The sequence below is a fragment of the Podarcis pityusensis genome (assembly GCF_964106645.2).
Source record: "Podarcis pityusensis genome assembly, chromosome: 6".
Taxonomy (NCBI): domain Eukaryota; kingdom Metazoa; phylum Chordata; class Lepidosauria; order Squamata; family Lacertidae; genus Podarcis; species Podarcis pityusensis.
Genome location: NC_138030.1, coordinates 91,883,774 through 91,904,475, shown reverse-complemented (window position 1 = coordinate 91,904,475; position 20,702 = coordinate 91,883,774). Strand labels below are relative to the sequence as shown.

At 43.7% G+C, this 20,702-nt stretch overlaps 1 protein-coding gene across 4 annotated transcripts in view; it reads right to left on the bottom strand.

The window, feature by feature from the left end:
* Nucleotides 1–20,702, bottom strand: part of LOC308480537 (sterol O-acyltransferase 1-like) — a 308,289-nt gene that overhangs the window by 32,891 nt on the left and 254,696 nt on the right. For 2 of the 4 annotated variants that reach the window (XR_013988121.1, XM_081012200.1), the window contains exons 1-5: nt 17,225–17,336; nt 15,168–15,305; nt 6,311–6,369; nt 3,478–3,623; nt 3,343–3,402 (exon numbers count right to left, since the gene is read on the bottom strand). Coding sequence is in view for 3 of the 4 variants with exons in the window: in XM_081012200.1 (XP_080868326.1) it covers nt 3,343–3,402; nt 3,478–3,623; nt 6,311–6,369; nt 15,168–15,305; nt 17,225–17,291 (470 nt within the window). In the remaining variant the exon portion in view is untranslated. Of the gene's footprint in view, nt 1–3,342; nt 3,403–3,477; nt 3,624–6,310; nt 6,370–15,167; nt 15,306–17,224; nt 17,337–17,416; nt 17,729–20,702 lie in introns of those variants that run through there. The other 2 variants (XM_081012201.1, XM_081012202.1) reach the window with 2 other exon arrangements.

Genomic DNA, 20,702 nt, shown 5'->3' with positions numbered 1-20,702 from the left:
CTTAACCTCGAATTAACAAACACAAACTTGGAATGACTTCTCGGCTGCCCGCCCCTATATCATACCTACGAAGAATCAACCTATGTACAAACCTCAAGGGAATGGGGGACTTGAACCACCTCTAACATGATATTCTTGTAAAGAAGCTGGTAAAATGCGGTCTTGACTATGCTACCACTCAGTGGATTTGTAACTGGCTGACTGACCGAACCCAAAGGGTGCTCATCAATGGTTCCTCTTCATCCTGGAGAAGAGTGACTAGTGGGGTGCCACAGGGATCTGTCTTGGGCCCGGTCTTATTCAACATCTTTATCAACGACTTGGATGATGGACTCAAGGGCATCCTGATCAAATTTGCAGATGACACCAAACTGGGAGGGGTGGCTAATACCCCAGAGGACAGGAACACACTTCACAACGACCTTGACAGATTAGAGAACTGGGCCAAAACAAACAAGATGAATTTTAACAGGGAGAAATGTAAAGTATTGCACTTGGGCAAAAAAAATGAGAGGCACAAATACAAGATGGGTGACACCTGGCTTGAGAGCAGTACATGTGAAAAGGATCTAGGAGTCTTGGTTGACCACAAACTTGACATGAGCCAACAGTGTGACGCGGCAGCTAAAAAAGCCAATGCAATTCTGGGCTGCATCAATAGGAGTATAGCATCTAGATCAAGGGAAGTAATAGTGCCACTGTATTCTGCTCTGGTCAGACCTCACCTGGAGTACTGTGTCCAGTTCTGGGCACCACAGTTCAAGAAGGACACTGACAAACTGGAACGTGTCCAGAGGAGGGCAACCAAAATGGTCAAAGGCCTGGAAACGATGCCTTATGAGGAACGGCTAAGGGAGCTGGGCATGTTTAGCCTGGAGAAGAGGAGGTTAAGGGGTGATATGATAGCCATGTTCAAATATATAAAAGGATGTCACATAGAGGAGGGAGAAAGGTTGTTTTCTGCTGCTCCAGAGAAGCGGACACGGAGCAATGGATCCAAACTACAAGAAAGAAGATTCCACCTAAACATGAGGAAGAACTTCCTGACAGTAAGAGCTGTTGGACAGTGGAATTTGCTGCCAAGGAGTGTGGTGGAGTCTCCTTCTTTGGAGGTCTTTAAGCAGAGGCTTGACAACCATATGTCAGGAGTGCTCTGATGGTGTTTCCTGCTTGGCAGGGGGTTGGACTCGATGACCCTTGTGGTCTCTTCCAACTCTATGATTCTATGATTCTAAGCACTTTCAAGCCAGTCACACAGCCTCTTAAGTTTCTCTCCTTATGAGGTCCTAGTAAATAAATTACATAGCTCTGTCAGCGCTAAATTATAGGTCAATCAAGCCTATGTGGCACACCCAGCACAACTAGGCTTCCAAAATGCAGCCTCCCCCATTATATAAGAACTTCTTCACTTCCATGACCATGCATTAATAATTGTTGTTTTAATCAGTGCCTTGGTACTATATATTATTAGTCTTATATTATCAACAAAACTCACACTAATACTATAGATGCCCAAGAAGTGGAAATAGTCTGAATTATCCTCCCCGCAATCATTTTAATCCTAATTGCACTCCCCTCCCTCCAAATCCTTTATTTAATAGATGAAATTAACAACCCTCTTTTAACTATTAAAGCCATTGGCCACCAGTGATACTGAAGCTACGACTATACAGACTATGAAAATCTGCTGATTGACTCCTACATAGTCCCAACATGCGACCTACATCCCGGAAATTTCCGCCTACTAGAAGTTGATCATCGAGTTGTAGTCCCAAGAGAATCCCCCATCTGAGTTTTAATCTCAGCAGAAGATATCCTGCACTCATGGGCAATTCCAGCACTCGGCATTAAAACAGATGCAGTCCCAGGTCAATTAAATCAAACAACCTTAATTACATATCACCCGGGCCTATTTTATGGCCAATGTTCAGAAATTTGCAGATCAAACCACAGCTTTATACCTATTGTAGTAGAATCAACACCCCTCAAATACTTCGAAGCATGATCTAAAATAATAATCTCCTCATCACTAAGAAGCAAATTTACAGCACTAGCCTTTTAAGATAGAGAGGGACATGCCTCAACTTAACCCAGACCCCTGATTCCTCATTTTCATGCTAGCCTGAGCAACCCTTATTGCTGTAATAATGACATCAGGGCAAGTCCTTTGCCCATGCAGTTTGAAATCAAAACTGGAACAAGGCTTTGCAGGCACCAATGGTCAACTGTGCCAGCAAACCCAGTTTCCTGTGCCTGCGTGGTTTGAAATCAAACCACGTAAGCAAAGGCACAGGGCTTCGTTGGCACTGCCAACCAGCTGATTGGTGGTGTCAGCAAACCTGCTTTCAGTAGGGAACTGCACCTTTACCTGTCCCACAGGTGTACCCAGTTTGAGGAAGGTGGCCTTGCGGGTCAAATTAGGATGCCGGAACAGGCCAGAAACTCCACAGAGCTGCTGTAGACCACATTTCACTTGGACACTCTCCCATTTTGCACCAACTGAAGCCTTTTGTAATCCCCACTCCATGCTATGTAAATATTTGGGTCTCACAGGCTTAGAGTGCTTATTATTCATTTATTATTAAATTGATAATCCCACCTGGCCTCCAAAGGAGCCCTGGAGAACACAGGAATGTATCATATCCAAGTCTGAACCTACATGGGCCAAGGTACCATTCCTTTATGGGTTCTCCTAGGCAGTATATAAAAGAAGTTAGGGACAAACTTTGTTGGAGAACCAGACCACCCATGAGGAGTTTGGATTACCCAGCAATAGACATTCTATTCCAGGCATCCCCAAACTCGGCCCTCCAGATGTTTTGGGACTACAATTCCCATCATCCCTGACCACTGGTCCTGTTAGCTAGGGATGATGGGAGTTGTAGTCCCCAAACAGTTGGAGAGCCGAGTTTGGGGATGCCTATTCTATTCTGTTGACCAGTTTCTACAGAACAGAACAGCCTCTGTGAATCCAGAATCCAGCCACATCCAAGTTAGAATTTGGGATGTGCAATAGCCAATTGGCTAGAACAGGCTTCCTCAACCTCGGTCCTCCTGATGTTTTGAGACTACAATTCCCATCATCCCTGACCACTGGTCCTGCTAGCTAGGGATCATGGGAGTTGTAGGCCAAAAACACCTGAAGGGCTGAGGTTGAGGAAGCCTGGGCTAGAACACTTATAAAGGTTAGGAATACCAACTTTCAGTCTACACAGTATAAAAATGAATGTGATCTACTGGGAGGGAGAAGCGAGATGTGAAGATAAGCCACCCACTGGATCAAGGCAACTTTAACTTTAGCAAGGGCTCTAGTAAAATTTAAAATCTAATTAATATACTCACTCTAAGACAGACTTTCTAGCAACAAAAACTTTTCCGTGTTCTGGAGGTGCTCTTAATTCCCTGTGAAAAGAACAAATATTCAGCAACAAATCAGCATATCAACTCTGCTTCAGGCTCAGCCAAGAACCAACATACTTGCTTTTGAAGCCACTCTCTTTTTCTGAGCATGCGGCTGGGAAGGCAGGGGGCGAAGTCTCAAGCTGCACAGACTTTGCAATCAAGCCATTTACAAATTCTGTAAAGTGGCTGTCGATCCGCTGCATGAAAGCTGGCTTCATTTGCTGATAAAATTTGGAGGGAGGAAGGAATAAAAAAGAGAACACCTTAAGTATACAGTGGTACCTCGGGTTACATACACTTCAGGTTACACACTCCGCTAACCCAGAAATAGTGCTTCAGGTTAAGAACTTTGCTTCAGGATAAGAACAGAAATCGGGCTCCAGCGGCGCAGCAGCAGCAGGAGGCCCCATTAGCTAAAGTGGTGCCTCGGGTTAAGAACAGTTTCAGGTTAAGAACAGACCTCCGGAACGAATTAAGTACTTAACCTGAGGTACCACTGTAATTGTTAAGTATTGCCTGGAATTTGCCTGCTAAAATGGCATGTTACTCTTTACCTTCAAATGCAAGGCTGACTTCCTAACACCATGCTAACAAATCATGAACGTGTCTCATTTCCTGACAACTGACGACATATTCTTGGACCCCAGTCAAAGTCACGGCCAGTGGGGACAATGGTCAGCGCTGATGGGATTTCCTAGTCCAGCAAGATCTGGTTCCCCATTCCTGGTTTAAGCCACCTATCAGCAGCTCACCAAGAATGAGGAAGCAAAGTAGCCAACTGCAGGGCCTTTCTAAGAAAATCATAGTTAGCCTAGCTGCCTCCCATCTTGCTTACACTCAACATATCTGACAGAAATCTGACCAGAAAACTGACTTGTTCTGCAAGAGCTTTTTGTTTTGTTTTTGTTTTACTAGTCAAATACCAACCATATGCAAAACACATTCTATTAGTCTATTCAATTTAAGGAAAGCTGACAAGTCCAAGAACAGGATATAAGAAGGCACCATGGTCACCCACAAAATGCTCAGTTCTGGTTAACTCCGCACCATACCCACACAGATTCTTTAAAAATGAACAGCTAACAGTTTAATGAAGTTGCTTCAGAGGTGGAGCCCTGGCTAGCAGAACCCAAGAAAAAGGTCTCTCACAACTATTCCCATTGGAGGGAGGAATGTCTAAAGAAATTAAACAGGGAAACACATTTCACTTAGGATTTCCCACACATTTTTAGAAGTTTAGCACTAAGATTGCTTTGATGTGGCATTTTATTTGAGCGGCAGGGGCAAGGGCAGCAACAGCAGAGAGGAATACTCTTGTACTTCCAGAGTTATTAAAAAACAGAAGCTGTGATGGCTAACATTAAGCAAGAAGAGCAAACAAGTGTGATAGGAAGTTTCTGGGCTGCTTTGCTCAGCGCAGGGTGTTCACAAAGCACAGGGTGTTTTGTTTGTTTGTTTGATCTGCCATTGCCGCTCCACACAGTCAACAAAGAATGATGCCAAGAGAGAGTGAAAAATAAACAAAGAGAAAGAACCAAGAGAAGGGAAAGCAAGCTACAGGGTTTGGGCTGCCCAGGGCAAACAGCACCTTGAGCAACAACAGAGTTCTTGCTTTCAATGTAGCCCTGGGAATTTGCCTGGGGAATGAGGTCACCTGCTGTTACCCATTCACATATTGCAGACACAGCCCCAAAAGGAAAGTAATGTGTGTACTTTGCGGCTCCTTTTCCCTGAGGCAGTTGACATGCTGGCAAGACCTGTTGGGCTTCACTGCTGCCCCACCTGAAACTAGGAAGATGTATCCTGCTCTCCTCTATCTGCTCACTACCAGGAAAAAGCCGGTAGGTGGATAAGCCGATTCCCAGGGAAGCTTCTCCACCATCCTCCCACTATTAAATTCCTGATAAGTTCAAAGACTCAAAAGAGTACCCAGCAATAGTTCCAGAGCCACATGTGAATCTTCCCTACAGTCCAAAGCAGTAGCATGCCGGAACAGCCTAATCCCACAGCCTTCCAGTCCCAGTTTACCAAAACATGGATATGCAGCTATTGTGGCTCTAGCTGCACTAAATATGAGCAGCAATGCTTTGGCTAGTGATGGATAGCCAGTCTGTGAGATGGATAGCCAGTCTTCTTAAAATAAAAGACTTTTATTTTTCACATACAACAGCAAATATCAGAGAACTTATCTGCTTTCTCATGCACTCACAATTCTCTTTTGTCCTGCTTTTTCTTTTAATGCAATTAAACACACATTTCTAAATGCATTTTGATATGCTTTCTTAGCGAAGAGCTGGAATATTTGAGAAAGGTGGAAGTGGGTGAATGGTTTAAGTTTCAATCTGGCCAGGAGGTGCAGATCAGGTTGTTATTGTTGGCATCCATCTGTCTCAAGAGACAATGGAGTGTGCCTCCGGGGATCAAACCAAATCAGGTTATTCATGCTGGAATTCACAAAGAATGAATTCCTTAAGCATCCCACTTGCTAACAGACTAGAGGAGGAAAGCAGCCTAGCCGCCTCCTGTGCCCTACAACAGCAGCTGAAGGTTTCTACGGCATCAGAGAAAAGCATGAACATTTGAAGGGTTGGGGATAATAAAAGTACAAAGGACTGTAATGGTTCAAATAAAATAAAATGTCAGAAGCCCTAGTTTTGATTTTCTGAGGAAGCATGATTAGATAGTTCTCCAGTTTATAAGAGCTCACAGGAAAGTGAGCATTGTTTATAATTTTTGCATTTGAGGAAATCTTTCAGCAGCCCCAGTTTCAGTGACTCCCAATTTACCGGATTTAGGATTTCTAACAGGCCCATTCTATGCATAGATCTGTCACAAATGGGAGGTTTCTTTTGCTGTCTAGGGATTCCTCCTTGTTAACTCATATTAACTACAATTCAGATAAGTTTACCTCAGCCTCCACCAAAAGCTGCATCTTTCGAGTGACCGAATGGTCAACGTCAACATGACCTAAGAGGGAAAAAACAAACCGTTGCTGTATTTTCAATGATAAATACAATAAATAAATAAATAAATAAATAAATGTTGTCCGCAAGTATGAAAGGCAAACAGGAAAAGCATGCAAACTGGAAATTTAAAGTATTTTAATATCAGTGCTGCAAATAAGTCCACAAATGTTACTAGCCCTCAAAATTTCACTTATTGCCCTACCCAGAGGTACCTGTATTGGTTGTCCGCTACTGACCAAAAGGAAAAACAACCTATTCCAATTTCCAAGGCTTCGCTTCCTAGAGTGCATTAAAACCATAGTTAATTGGGGCAGATCATTTAAACTTATCTACCCAAATACTTCCTGCCAACCTAGCAGTTTGAAAGCAGTCAAAGTGCAAGTAGATAAATAGGTACCGCTCTGGCGGGAAGGTAAACGGCGTTTCCGTGCGCTGCTCTGGTTCGCCAGAAGCGGCTTAGTCATGCTGGCCACAGGACCCGGAAACTGTACGCCGGCTCCCTCGGCCATTACAGCAAGATGAGTGCCGCAACCCCAGAGTCGGTCAAGACTGGACCTAATGGTCAGGGGTCCCTTTACCCAAATACTAAAAAAAGGAGGTGCTAGGGAGAAGGATTCTAGCCTGGCCATCTGCCGGACATCTGCATGATTCAACCATCCATGCACCGCTTGCCCCCTGCACCCTCAAGTGGTACAGCCCAGGCACCAGTTCACTAGCCAAGTGAGAGCAAGACGGCAGAGACGGTGCACACAAGACATTCAACTGTGACAAAACGAGTGTACAATGCATAGAAATAAGTTTTTCTGAAAACAAAAACAAATTTGTTTCTGCAGAATTGCAGTTAGATGGTTCTTCTTGACATTCCTCTCATTAAACAATCATTCAGCAATTGTATTTGGGCATATCTTGAACAAAATTCCAGCCAAACTAGGGGAAGGGAACATTCATATTAATCAATGAAAAGTAAAAATCCTTTTTATTGATGAAATCCCCTTTAGCTTGGTTTTGCTGAGCTCTAAGTAAGCGTGTAGGAATGTGCCAGGAATGCCTGAGGTTCTGCTTAAACCACCAGCTTGATAAGTGAAGAACTTGCTATGTGAACTATTGGGCTTGCTATATTACTGGAAACTAGGATGACAACTTGGGCAATGCTTGCTTAAGCAATGTATGACAAAATAAGGAGTATCAAAGTGCAGGTGCCTACAAGTTGATCACGCAAGAGCATGCTGATCACAATGTGCATCCCTCAGGAGTTGGCATGATTGGTGCCTTATGATATAAAGGTCACGTATACTAGTATGCTATAATTGGAGGTATTGAATCTTTCTGTGTTCTGTGAAGCTATAACTGATTCCTTTCACATGTTTGGGTGTGGTCTGAGCTTCTTGCACCCCACAATAAACTGTTTTCTCCTCCAAGTGTGGGACCCCAATCATCAAACAGTAAATATCAAGTAAACAACAAAAATACACTAGATCACTAAACTCTGTCTGGATGTAGACACATCAAAGAAGCATTTTAGTTTAAAGCATTGTAAATTTAAAACAGGTAGAGAAAAACAGGACTCCACGTCGTCATCTGGTGGCAAAATGTTACATTGCACATACAACACATATAAATTGCTTTTTCTCTATCAGTCTAACTGAGTCCTCTGATAGCATGCCCTTTTGAAAAATCAAAAACACCATCCCTGGAGCATACTGTACTTACCGGTTGTTAAATCCCTGGTTATGGAATCACAAGATTCATTAAATACAGATCGCTTAAGATGAAAAGATGGGCTTGGTTACTGCTCATTACACCTAACGCTCACCACCTGTCATTGCTATCATTTCAGGTGAAGCTTTGCTTTCAAAAAGTGATTCCAGAACCACAAACCACAGTGATGAGCTTTGCAAACCAAAGGTTCATACATGTTCATACTGGGCTGTTTGAAAACTGTCTCATTTCTTTCAAAAACTTCCAGATTTTGGAGGTTCAAAGGGTAGCACTGAGTTGTTTGAATGCCCTTCCTTTCAGTAAGATTCCAATGCCAACCATCTCCTAAATCAGGAAGGGGTTTGCATTGGAATCCCTTGCTAAAACAAAGCAGGGAGTTTTCATGCAAAGCCCTTCCTGAATCCAGAAATGGCCTTGCAAGCCACATTGGACCCCTAATGGGCAAATCTTATTCTACAGGCTTTGCCCTCCCAGACTTTAAATTATATTATGAAGCTGCATGTTTGGTATGGATTAGGGACTGGATGAAGTTGGAAATGCAAGAAGCATTAGAACTGGAAGGACATGACAATAGATTTGGTTGGCACGCATATCTATGGCATGGGAAAGGGAAAGTACATAAAAGTTTTTATAAGCACATAATTAGGAAATCACTAATGAGAGTATGGGAGAGATATAAAGATTTATTAGAACAGAAGACTCCTTGGTGGCTTTCACCACATGAAGCTTTACAGCTTAAACCACTTGGAAAGAAAGGAAAGTGGCTTACGTATGCTGACTTGTTAAAGGATCAAGAAGGAAAATGGAAATTAAGAGATCATTTTCAGAGTTGGTTACATTATTGGCAACTACATGAGATATACAGAGAAGATAACAAGAAAGGATTTAGTTATACAACATCTAGATTTCAGAAGGAAGTTGTGGAAGGGAAAGTAAAGTTGCTGAAAGGCGCATATAGGATTCTGCTAGAATGGGAAACAAAAGATGAGGAGGTGAAATCAGTCATGATTAAATGGGCACAAGATATAGGCCATAACATAATGTTTGAAGATTGGGAAAGATTGTGGAAATTGATTTAAAATTTACAGACTGTTCTTTACTGAAAGAAAGCTACAGTGGTACCTCGGGTTACATACGCTTCAGGTTACATACGCTTCAGGTTACAGACTCTGCTAACCCAGAAATAGTACATCAGGTTAAGAACTTTGCTTCAGGATGAGAACAGAAAGCGTGCTCCGGCGGCACAGCAGCAGCAAGAGGCCCCATTAGCTAAAGTGGTGCTTCAGGTTAAGAACAGTTTCAAGTTAAGAACAGTCCTCCAGTACGAATTAGGTACTTAACCCGAGACACCACTGTATATGAAAATGATGTATAGATGGTATATAACACCAGTACAGATAGCAAGAATGTACAAAACTGGCTCAAATATATGTTGGAAATGTAAGAAAAAACAAGGGACTTTTTATCATATGTGGTAGGAGTGTAGCGAAATTTTTTTAAAAATTGGGAAATGATATACAATGAATTGAAGAAAATGTTCCAATTAACATTTGTAAAAAAGCCTGAAGCATTTTTGTTAGGGATTGTAGGAAAAGACCTGCCAAGGAAATTGAAGAACATATTCATGTATGCGACAATGGCGGCAAGAGTCTTAATAACACAAGGATGGAAGAATGAAGAAATCCTGACAAAAGAACTGTGGCAAGGGAAATTGATGGACTATGTGGAACTGGCAAAACTGACGCACAAACTGCATGATAAGGACAACTGTGACTTTAAAGGAAAATGGGAACCTTTTACAAAGTACTTAAAGAAACAACAAAGTGAACTGGACTCCTTGGCAGGTTTTGAATAAACAAACACAAATTTATTATTGGTTACATATAGACAGATAGGTTAAGGATCTTTACAATTTTATAATATCCAGAGAATAACATGTGCTGAAAAACCAGAGAGAGGAGCTGAGGGAAGTCCGGGCGGGGGTGGGAGGGTGGGTTTTTCCTGGGGAGGGGAAATTAGGGGGGAAATTAGGATGATATGTCTTTGATAAATTGTTATGCTGAAATTCTTAATAAAAATTATTCTATAATTTCAATTCCCCGCTCCTCCACATGCAGCTGCTGGGTGACCTTGGGCTAGTCACACTTCTCTGAAGTCTCTCAGCCCCACTCACCTCACAGAGTGTTTGTTGTGGGGGAGGAAGGGAAAGGAGAGTGTTAGCCGCTTTGAGACTCTTTAGGGTAGTGATAAAGCGGGATATCAAATTCAAACTATTCTCTGGGTATTGAAGGTCGTCTTTCACAACAGTCAGAAATGCAGTGGCCTCAGCAATTAGTTCCAAGTCCTCCACAAAACGTACTGTATCATTAGCACTGTGACAAACATCTTTGAACATCATTTATTGCTACATCACATACATTGCCAAAGGTAGGTCTTAATTATTATTAACAAATATTAATTAATTGTTGCAACAAGCTCTGCAGACATGTGCAAACAGGATGGGTAGCCACTGTTAACACACTTGTAACAGGGAAGAAGTGTCAGAAATGTGCGCACATGATGCCTCCCTCTTCAACAGTTTCTGATGAGCATAGTTCCAAGAGGCAGGGGGAAAGAGGCTGCTTATTTATGTTCCACTGTGCATACAAGACACTCCAAGCACCATACGCCTATGAAAGATCATTTCTACATATCCCTCTTTATCTCCAAGCTCAAGAGGGCTGCAGCAGGGACACTCACCTGGAACGAAGATGCAAGTGCATTTTCTCCTTGCTGTAGGCATGGAATACAGTGGTACCTCGGGTTACAAACACTTCGGGTTACAGACTCTGCTAACCCGGAAGTAGTACCTCGGGCTAAGAACTTTGCCCCAGGATGAGAACAGAAATCGCACGGCAGCGGTGCAGCAGCAGCAGCAGGAGGCCCCATTAGTTAAAGTGGTACCTCAGGTTAAGAACGGTTTCAAGTTAAGAACGGTCCTCTGGAACAAATGAAGTTCGTAACCAGAGGTACCACTGTACCTAGATGCATCTTATATCTTTTTGTATCATCACCTACTTTTGAGAGGCGTCTTCCATGAATACGGTCTTAAGAGTTAAAAGTAGGATTCCGTTCTGGTTGCTGTTGCCAATTCCTTCTTTCCCAATATTTCCGGGCCACAGATCAAAATCTCTCTCAACTCTTGCATTAAAATCACCCAGGAGGATGATTTTATCTTTCTTAGGCATCTCTGTTAAGATGGTATCCAGCTCCCTGACCACTAGCCATCCTGGGAGTTGGGAGTCCAACAATATGAGGACAAGTGGTTCTGCATCCCTGCCAGCTACGCCTCTCACCCTCGGAGCCCTCTGCAGTGATTTTAATCCATACAAACAAGATGGGAGCAACTACACGTCATCCTTCTGTGACAGAAGGCTCTAAAAAGTCACGTACCTTGGCAAGAACCTTTGGGCAGTCACTGCCAGCAAGGGCTTCTCCTCTCCAACAGCTAATTGCCCAGTTGGAAGGTATCATGCAGAGACATCAGCACACACACACACACACAACCCACTGTGCAAGCCGTTTAGCCCTTGTAGAATGAAAGCTTTAAAGCAAAGCACACAGACACCATTCAAAGAAATTGTTTTGGGAGATTTGAGCCTGCTCCTACATTTTAGTGATTTTAGCCAATGAGTGAAGTCAGAGCTGTAACTGGCAAGTGCTGGAAAGAACTTTATCACACAAGCAATATCCATGTTGCAGAGGGAGTACTGTGCCTGAGGAAGCATGGGCTACTACCGCCCTGCAGTGTAGCCTATTGTTGCTATACAGTACTAAAATTACAGGGGAATCATAGAATTGCAGAGTTGGAAGGGACCACAAGGGTCATCTAGTCCAGCCTCCTACAATGCAGGCAGGAATCTTTTGCTCAGCGTGGGGCTCAAACCCACAACCCTGAGATTAAGAGTCTTGTACGTTACCAACTGAGGAGAAGGCAGAGAAGGAGGCAGAAGTGCATGACAACCTTCCAGACTCTTGTGGGGAGGAATTTTAGGAAAACCAGGCAGGGAGCTGTTAAACAGATTGCAACAGCAACATGGGGGTGGGAGGAGGTGATTAATTGCTTCCCCACCCATGGAGGGAAGCTTGAGGGTGCTTGTTGCTTGTGTGAACACTTAAACGGGTATATTCACATCAAAGGCTCAAAGGCTTTTTTTAACTCAAGAGAAGAGTGGCCATGTGACCTGAGTTAATAACATTGCTAAAGTTTTTTAAACTTCATAACCAACAAGAAATCCTGATGGAATGCACTGGTTGCTTTTTATCAATTTAATCCTGAGTTTATCCAAGCGTACAGAGGAGGGCAACCAAGATGATTAAGGGTCTGGAAACCAAGCCTTATGAGGAACGGTTGAGGGAGCTGGGTATGTTTAGCCTGGAGAAGAGGAGACTGAGAGGAGATATGAAAAACCTCTTAAAATGTGGGCAATTCCAGAATTTACATCATGTAAATGCCAGGGGAAACAATTTTAAGTTGGCACCAAAGGGAAAGGACTATATGTGTCCCACTGTTACTACACAATGCGCTGTGGAACCTCAAGAAGCACCTCTCCTAACGATCTTTATAACTGGAGATAAGATACATGGAGATAAGAGGGTTCATTACGCATGACAAACTCAATATGTCCCAAAATGGGATTCCATAAACAATTATTTTGGAATTTGCATTGATGGGTATTCCCCGCTCCCCTTTACACTGCCTTTCAAGACCTAACGTGGAGTCTTTCAAGTCTATTTTGTTTAGGACATCAAGTCAAGGAATTTGTGAACGAAGTAGTAATGATACAAAGGAGTACTTAAGAGAAAAGTCTATGAGGAATGATATCAATTTTCTGAGCAAGGTGTCAAGCTGCTGCCAGCGACTTCCGGCTGCTTGCCCAGGAACATATAAAGACAAGGGAATGTTTCTTACTGTCCGCTTTTTATTCAGTATTTACAGAGAGAGGCTATAGCGCCCAGCCTCTTGGATAATGGCACTGTCCCGAGTGAATCTCCACCCCACCCATCGTCTCTCCCACTTCCTCATTCGCCATTCTCATTGTCTCTCCTACAGGTGCTGCTATGTGCCCTCTGTCTTTGAGCTCTTTGCTCTCCTACTTTTAAGGCTCACCGGCTTCTGGGAGATGGAAGGTCTGGGATGCTTTCTAATAACAACCTGTCAGCTGAGTGTTGTTCGGTCTCTGCCATGATTTCCCAGCTTTCCCCCTCATCTGCCTCTGAGCTGTGACCAAACCCCTGTTGTAAATCTATACCGTCTTCCTCTTCCTCCTCCCCGGAAGGGTCAAGCTAGGGAGGCGGTCTCCAACACCCTCCTCTGACCAGTCTCTGACACAAAGTTGGTGGAACATGATGCTGGGGAGATGATAAAAAATGTAAGAAATCATATCTGTGATTGAAGATGGGAATGAACTGTGTGAGATGTATATAGGGCACTGGTTAAATTGTGGAGTAGGCACATGTTTCTTCCTCCTGTGGTTTCAGCATCCCATCGCTGGCAACATTTCCTTATGATGCTACAGCCTTCACCAACCTGGTGGCATGACAAGTTTGGACCACAACCCCCCATCCAAGCACCTGGAAGGCACAAGGTTAGTGAAGGCTGTCATAGTGCAACAATGCACATCTGTACACATAGCCCACCAGAAGTAGGACACTGCGCAGGCTTCACATGCAGCACAGAAATTTATAGGAGCAAAAGCAGTCCAGAGAATGAAGTAAGGAGATGCAGAGGAGTCAGCTGGGGAAGCCTGGGATGAGAATCAACACCCTATACCCCTTTTAAATGTGTTTTATTTTCAAATTGACAGACCACAATTAGGGCCATCGCTCAGCCTCCCAAAGGTCCTGCTCCCTGAAGACAGATTCAGAGCTTTCAAACAGGACTGAGCTTACAATGTTGAGTGCTGTGAGGATAGAGAACAAGAGCAGCTTGAAACACAACCCACACACCAAAACCTGGCTTGAAAGCAGCATTTTTTCCTATCATAAATGATAAAATAGTTTGCAAGATGTGCTTTGTCATACAAGACAAAGATAGTTTACAAGATGTGATTTGGCGTAGGGTGTGTGTAGCAACACAACAATCAATCCACTTTACAGATGTGCCAACAGGTCCAAAAAGATTGGAAAGCCAAAATACATGTATTGGGTTGTAACAAAGTTTTACTCATAGTAGACCCATTGGACATGGTGAACACTGGAAACAATCCATTATTTAAGACCTGAGGAAGAATTCGTATTTACTGTACTTCAGAACTTTTGTTCATTTGCAGATTCAAAATAAATCCACTGATAAATTCTTATATTTATTCAGATAGGATTTCTGCAGTTACTGATAAAGAAATCTCATAATTGCATCTACACCAGGGATTGGCAACCCGCGGGCAGGGAAAGGGTGGTTGGGCGAGTGGACCTCATTCTGCACGCACAAAGACTTGGTGGAATCCCACCCGACCACAATAACGTGGTCTGAAGAGCAACTGCCTGTCAAGAGTAAGCAGTACTGGGTCAGATGAACTGCTGGTCCAACTCAGTAGAAGGCAGTTTCCCACCCAGCTTGAATCTGAGTAAACAAGCTTAGCAATGAATGCCAGTATTCATATTTTGAGGCAAATATCTGGTAGCTGTTGAAACAAAAACTACAACACGGATAATTTAGGTATAGATACGTTTCCTAGTCAGGTCATACTAGTTCTCTAGAAGAATCCCCTCCGCTGGCTTCACAAATTTGGCACACAGCTAAAAGAAAACTAGTCAGGGAACAAATACAGTGCTAAGGTCAAGTTATTAGCAAAAGGCAAACACGCTCAGAACTGGCTGAGTACCACACTGAACTACACCACCAAGATACATGCACTGGGTTGTAGTCAACAAAGTTTGATTCAGAGTAAACCCACTGAACATGGTGAACACTGGAAACAATTGGATTCATATTTACTTCAGATCTTTTGTTCACATGCAGATTTAAAATCATTTCACTGCTTATCATTTCATCTGCTAAATCAGATAAGATCTCTGCAGTTACTGATGAAGAAATCTCACCATTGCTTGATTGTGGGAAAGACCAGTCTGCTTCATGCCTCTTTGACACGTCTTCTTTCTCTTCTGCAGTCTCATAAGTTGATCGGCGATTCCTTACGGAGATATTTTCTTCACCCGCCATGGTGTTGTAGCACCCTGCTTGTGGTTAACGCTTAGCTGGAATGAAATATTCAACGCAGCAATAGAGAAATTAAAATAATAATTTATTTGTCAGACAAATAAATGAGAGGCACAGTGGTATATGGTTACCAAGCTCTGGCCTGGTCTCCTGCCATTATGGCCAGCACTTATATTCCCTCAGCCCAGCCCCCTTGCTCCTCCTTTGGCTGCCTCTGTCCAATCAGCCTGGTTGAATTTCCTATTGGCTGATTGCTATAACCAATCCTAAAAGATACACCCATTTCCTATTGCCTTTTATGGGATACAAAAAGCTATATATTCTTCTATCTATAAATGACAAATAAGCAGTCATATATCTTACATTTGTCTCAACAAGGAACCTTAATTATCAGCTCACCTCTTGCCCTCCTTGCCCTATTGCCCTCCAAAACAGATGGTTAATAGTTTTAAATTTTTATCTTAAACAGATGTCAGAGATCTTGGGTTCACATTCTCATGCATCATCAATGAAAGATCTCCTTTTTGAAGGTCTTTAAACAAAGGCCTGACAACCATATGTCAGGAGTGCTCGATGGCGTCTCCTGTCTGGCAGGGGGCTGGGCTCGTTTGCCCCTCTGGTCTCCTACAGCAATATGACTCTATGAAATAAGAATTTAACATTTCTTTCTTTCTAGATCCTTTGCATAATTACATTTAAGCCAGTATATTTCATACATTATCATAGATAGCTTTTTAGAAGAATAAACCTTCTCAAAGTGAAAGGAATAGTTTACAGCCTCAAAATAAAATAGGAAAAAAGCCTCTTCTTCTGTTTACACTTCTCCAGCCAGTTGCTTTCTTTTCCATTTGCTCTTGGCCTTTAACCTTAGGAAGATATGTCTCAAATTTAATGGGAGGCACTATTTACCAACTCTTAATTATGTAGGGTCAGTGTAACCTTGCTCTCAACTTGTAATTCCCTTTTTACGACTTTGAGAATTGTTTTCTGCTATAAATCAGGGGGCCCCCTTGTCCAGGAGGATAAACATCTTGCCAAAGTACTTAGGCAGCTGGTCTTCTGCCTGGCATAAAACATTTGAAAATCTTTAAGCTCATTTTAAAATACAGACCCTAATCAAACTATAAGCCTTGATAAAAATGCAGGCTATGATTAGATGCCTCATTGTCAGGATAACGCACTGTAGAGGAGAAAACTTACTCTTATGAAGTACCTCAGCTTTTTATGACCATGCACTTATCATTCTTTATTATATGATGTATAATTATAATCATTCTAAGAACCTCAGTGCTCTCTCAAACTTTCTTTTACAAAATAAGTCCCTAGGCCTCCTGGCTGCCAGAAAACATTTCTAAATACACAACTTCAGACTGATGAAAGTTGTGAAAGTAGAGGATAGGGTTTGTTCAAAACCACAAACTGTTCCCTTCACTTTCTGAACCAGCCTCTCTCAATCTTGGTTGAGTCCCCAGATGTTGTCGAACTACAATTCCCATCATCTTTGACCACAGGTCTTCCTAGGTAGGAATGATGGGACTTGTATACATCTCAGGATGTATGGTTAAAAAGCTGCCTTAAACTTGTATCTTTCAAAAGATTTGTTTTGGTTGATTATTAATGGAAGTTAAAATTGCAGGAAATGTTATCTGACCCGATCTTTGTTCCTTTAAAATCTTCCATAAGGATAAGATTTCGCCACTTGCAGCCCTTGTGTTTAAGGTGACATCTCAGTTTGGTGGGATAAATCACACATACACAGCACTTTTTTGCTGCCAGTTCTGATGATCCTTAACAAACCTTTTGCCCAACTACACAGCCCTTTCCCCAAGCTGTAATTAAACCAGAAATCAAATAACCAAAGTTTTCCATTTCATCCAAGTTAGAAAACTATGGCTCCCACTTCCCAGCTTGGAACCCGGTGGGCTCAGCCTTTACGCACGGAAAGGAGAGGAGGAAAAGGGGACCAGCAGGCTTCCTTCGCGCCTTCTCCTCTCCCCGCACGCCATCGCTCCCTCTCGACGGCGACCGGGTGCTTCAGGAGGGGTACCTGCGCCCCCTCTCCCGGCCCTTCGCCGCCCCTAGCCCTTCGCCCCAGTCCGAGTCCCATCACCACCGTCCCCGGAGCGCCCACCTGAATCTCCGTGTCTCTCTCCTCCTTGCGTCTTTTGCAGCTCCGCAAGCGGAGGGGAGCGCTATATGGCTTGGCTCCTCCTCTGCCTTCGTCAGGGCATGTAGGCGAAAGAGGAGGCGAAGTCGGAGGAGGAGATGGGAACAGGATACGTCGCTGCCCCCTTTGGAAACAGAATGGGGGATTAAATCACGCAGGGGGAACCTTTAGTCCTCCAGATGTTGCCAAAGCACAACTCCCAGCATCCTTGGACATTGGCTATGCTTGGTAGAGCTGATGGGAGGTTGGGAGCTTTGAGGATGGGAGGTTGTTCAGCAACATCTGGAAGGACAATGGTTCAGCACACCTGGGCTAGTTAGCTAATCCAGCAGTGCTTATGTTTCAGTCGAACAGTGCCACCTAAAGGCACCTTGCAGAAAACTATACAGTTGGGAGATAACGGTAATGATTCAAGGCAAGCTGACGCAGGAAACTCTCCCACAGCGTTTAATACAGCTTGTGCCAAGGGAAGTGTTCATAGAATGGCAGCCAGCCTCATGAGATTTTTTGTGGAATTAGAATATGGCAACCCCATTTTGGAACCAGGATATGGCAAGCACCTTGTCACACGGGGCAGCCAAAGAGGGCAGTTTTAATGGTAGAAAACAGCAGACCCATTGCTAGTCTGTAACATGGGGACAAGGGCACTAAGTTGTGCAAGCTGCTTTTATTTCTATTTTCGATTAAGATATATGCTTATTGTAAACCACCCTGGAATCTACTGGATGAAGTGTTTTAAATAGTAAATACAGGCTCCACACACACTATATGTGGGAAATGACTTAACTGGTTATCTTGTATGTCTTCTGAATCTTGTCTTCCGTGGAATATGCTATTGCATACATGGAAGCCATTCTTTCTACAGGAGGTGATAATTAAAGTTTGCTGGTAACACAAAAGCCCTGTGCTTTAGGTCTTATGAAGTCAGGAATGTCATGCATGCCTTCCAGGTCACATGTAAGATAAAGACTAGCACCAGGGTCAAGAGAGTTCATTGGGGAATACATTACATATCAAGTTATGCCAACTTTGTAAACACCATGAAACTCCACATCACCTTCCTTCAGGAAGTATAAAGGTAAAGGGACCCCTGACCGTTAGGTCCAGTCGTGACCGACTCTGGGGTTGCGGCGCTCATCTTGCTTTATTGGCCGAGGGAGCCTGCGTACAGCTTCCGGGTCATGTGGCCAGCATGACTAAGACGCTTCTGGCGAACCAGAGCAGCGCACGGAAACGCCGTTTACCTTCCCTCCGGAGTGGTACCTATTTATCTACTTGCACTTTGACATGCTTTCGAACTGCTAGGTTGGCAGGAGCTGAGACCGAGCAACGGGAGCTCACCCCGTCGCAGGGATTTGAACTGCTGACCTTCTGATCGGCAAGTCCTAGGCTCTGTGGTTTAACCCACAGTGCCACCCACGTCCCGCGTATACAACCCACGTATAGGAAACAAGCTGCAGAGTGAACCCTGCTTCAGCCAAAAATGGGTGGCATCAGGATGAGGAAAATCTTGCATAATACTCAGTAGAAGAGAACTGAATTTTAAAGCCACAACAATACTGAAAGTTATGCCAATTTTAATGATGCCACAGTCTACAGAAATAAACCATAGAATAAGTTCAGATTGGTGAACATCATGACAGGCCAAGCACAAGCCATTTTGCATATACAGTGTATGCCTGCACAGATTGTGTCTCTTTAAACCAAAACACAATTTTCCAGGCTTGTTTTGTACCTAGCCAGCACAGAGTCTTTGGTAGACCCACAGGTTGACAACCCCACCCCCTTGCTTTGGTTCCTATTCCTTTAACTGTAACACAGCATGTAGGAATTAAGCATAAGAAGCTTTCCACATTGCTCTGCAATTGCATGATAGGTTGGTAGCAAGAGGAATCATTGCAGTAAAAAAAGGGAAAGAAAAGAACAAGTAGATGGCAACCCTACATATCTCAAGGAGGGGGCAGTGGAGCTCTTTCACAAAGCTTGCCTCCACCCCAGGCCAAATGATCTCATACTACCACTACAAATTTGTCTTCCCAAAGCATTTGGGCTCCACACAGAGTGGCAGAAACAAAGGGGGTTTAGTGGGGGGAAACCCTGCCCTGATGTATTGGCTTGCCATCTGTTGCCATAAATGAAAACATCTGAACTAGGGCATTCTTGCCCCAATCTCCTTGCACTGCTGTTGCATTCTTTTCCACTATTTGAGCAAAAACTGAACCTACTACCACTACATTTAGAGCAACAAAGCCTGCAGAAGAGCAAAGAATGAAGCAGCTAGGTAGCCAACAGCCTAGGACACCCCTGTTAAAACATCTGCACTGGTTGCTCATTGGCCACATGTATCATTATCTCTCAAGTATACATATAGTTTTCTGCAAGGTGCCATTAGGTGGCGGTATTTGACTGAAACATAAGTGCGGGTGGATTAGGTAAAGGTAAAGGTACCCCTAAGCCTTAGATCCAGTCGCGGAGGACTCTGGGGTTGCAGCACTCATCTCGCTCTATAGTAATAATAATAATAATAATTAATAATAATAATTTATTTGTACGCCGCTCATCTGGCTGGGTTTCCCCAGCCACTCTGGGCGGCTTCCACAAAGACCAAAAATACACTAAGATGTCACACATTAAAAACTTCCCTGAACAGGGCTGCCTTCAGATGTCTTCTGAATGTCAGGTAGTTGTTTATCTGATGGGAGGGCGTTCCACAGGGCGGGCGCCACTACCGAGAAGGCCCTCTGCCTGGTTCCCTGTAGCTTTGCTTCTCACAATGAGGGAACCGCCAGAAGACCCTCGGTGCTGGACCTCAGTGTCCGGGCAGAACAATGGGGGTGGAGACGCTCCTTCAGGTATACTGGGCCGAGGCTGTTTAGGGCTTTAAAGGTCAGCACCAACACTTTGAATTGTGCTCGGAAATGTACTGGGAGCCAATGTAGGTCTTTCAAGACCGGTGTTATGTGGTCTCGGCGGCCGCTCCCAGTCACCAGTCTAGCTGCCACAGTCTGGATTAGTTGTAGCTTCCGGGTCACCTTCAAAGGTAGCCCCACGTAGAGCGCATTGCAGTAGTCCAAGCGGGAGATAACTTGAGCATGCACCACTCCGGCAAGACAGTCCGCGGGCAGGTAGGGTCTCAGCCTGCGTACCAGGTGGAGCTGGTATAAAGCTGCCCTGGATACAGATTTGACCTGCGCCTCCAAGGACAGCTGTGAGTCCAAAATAACTCCCAGGCTGCACACCTGGTCCTTCA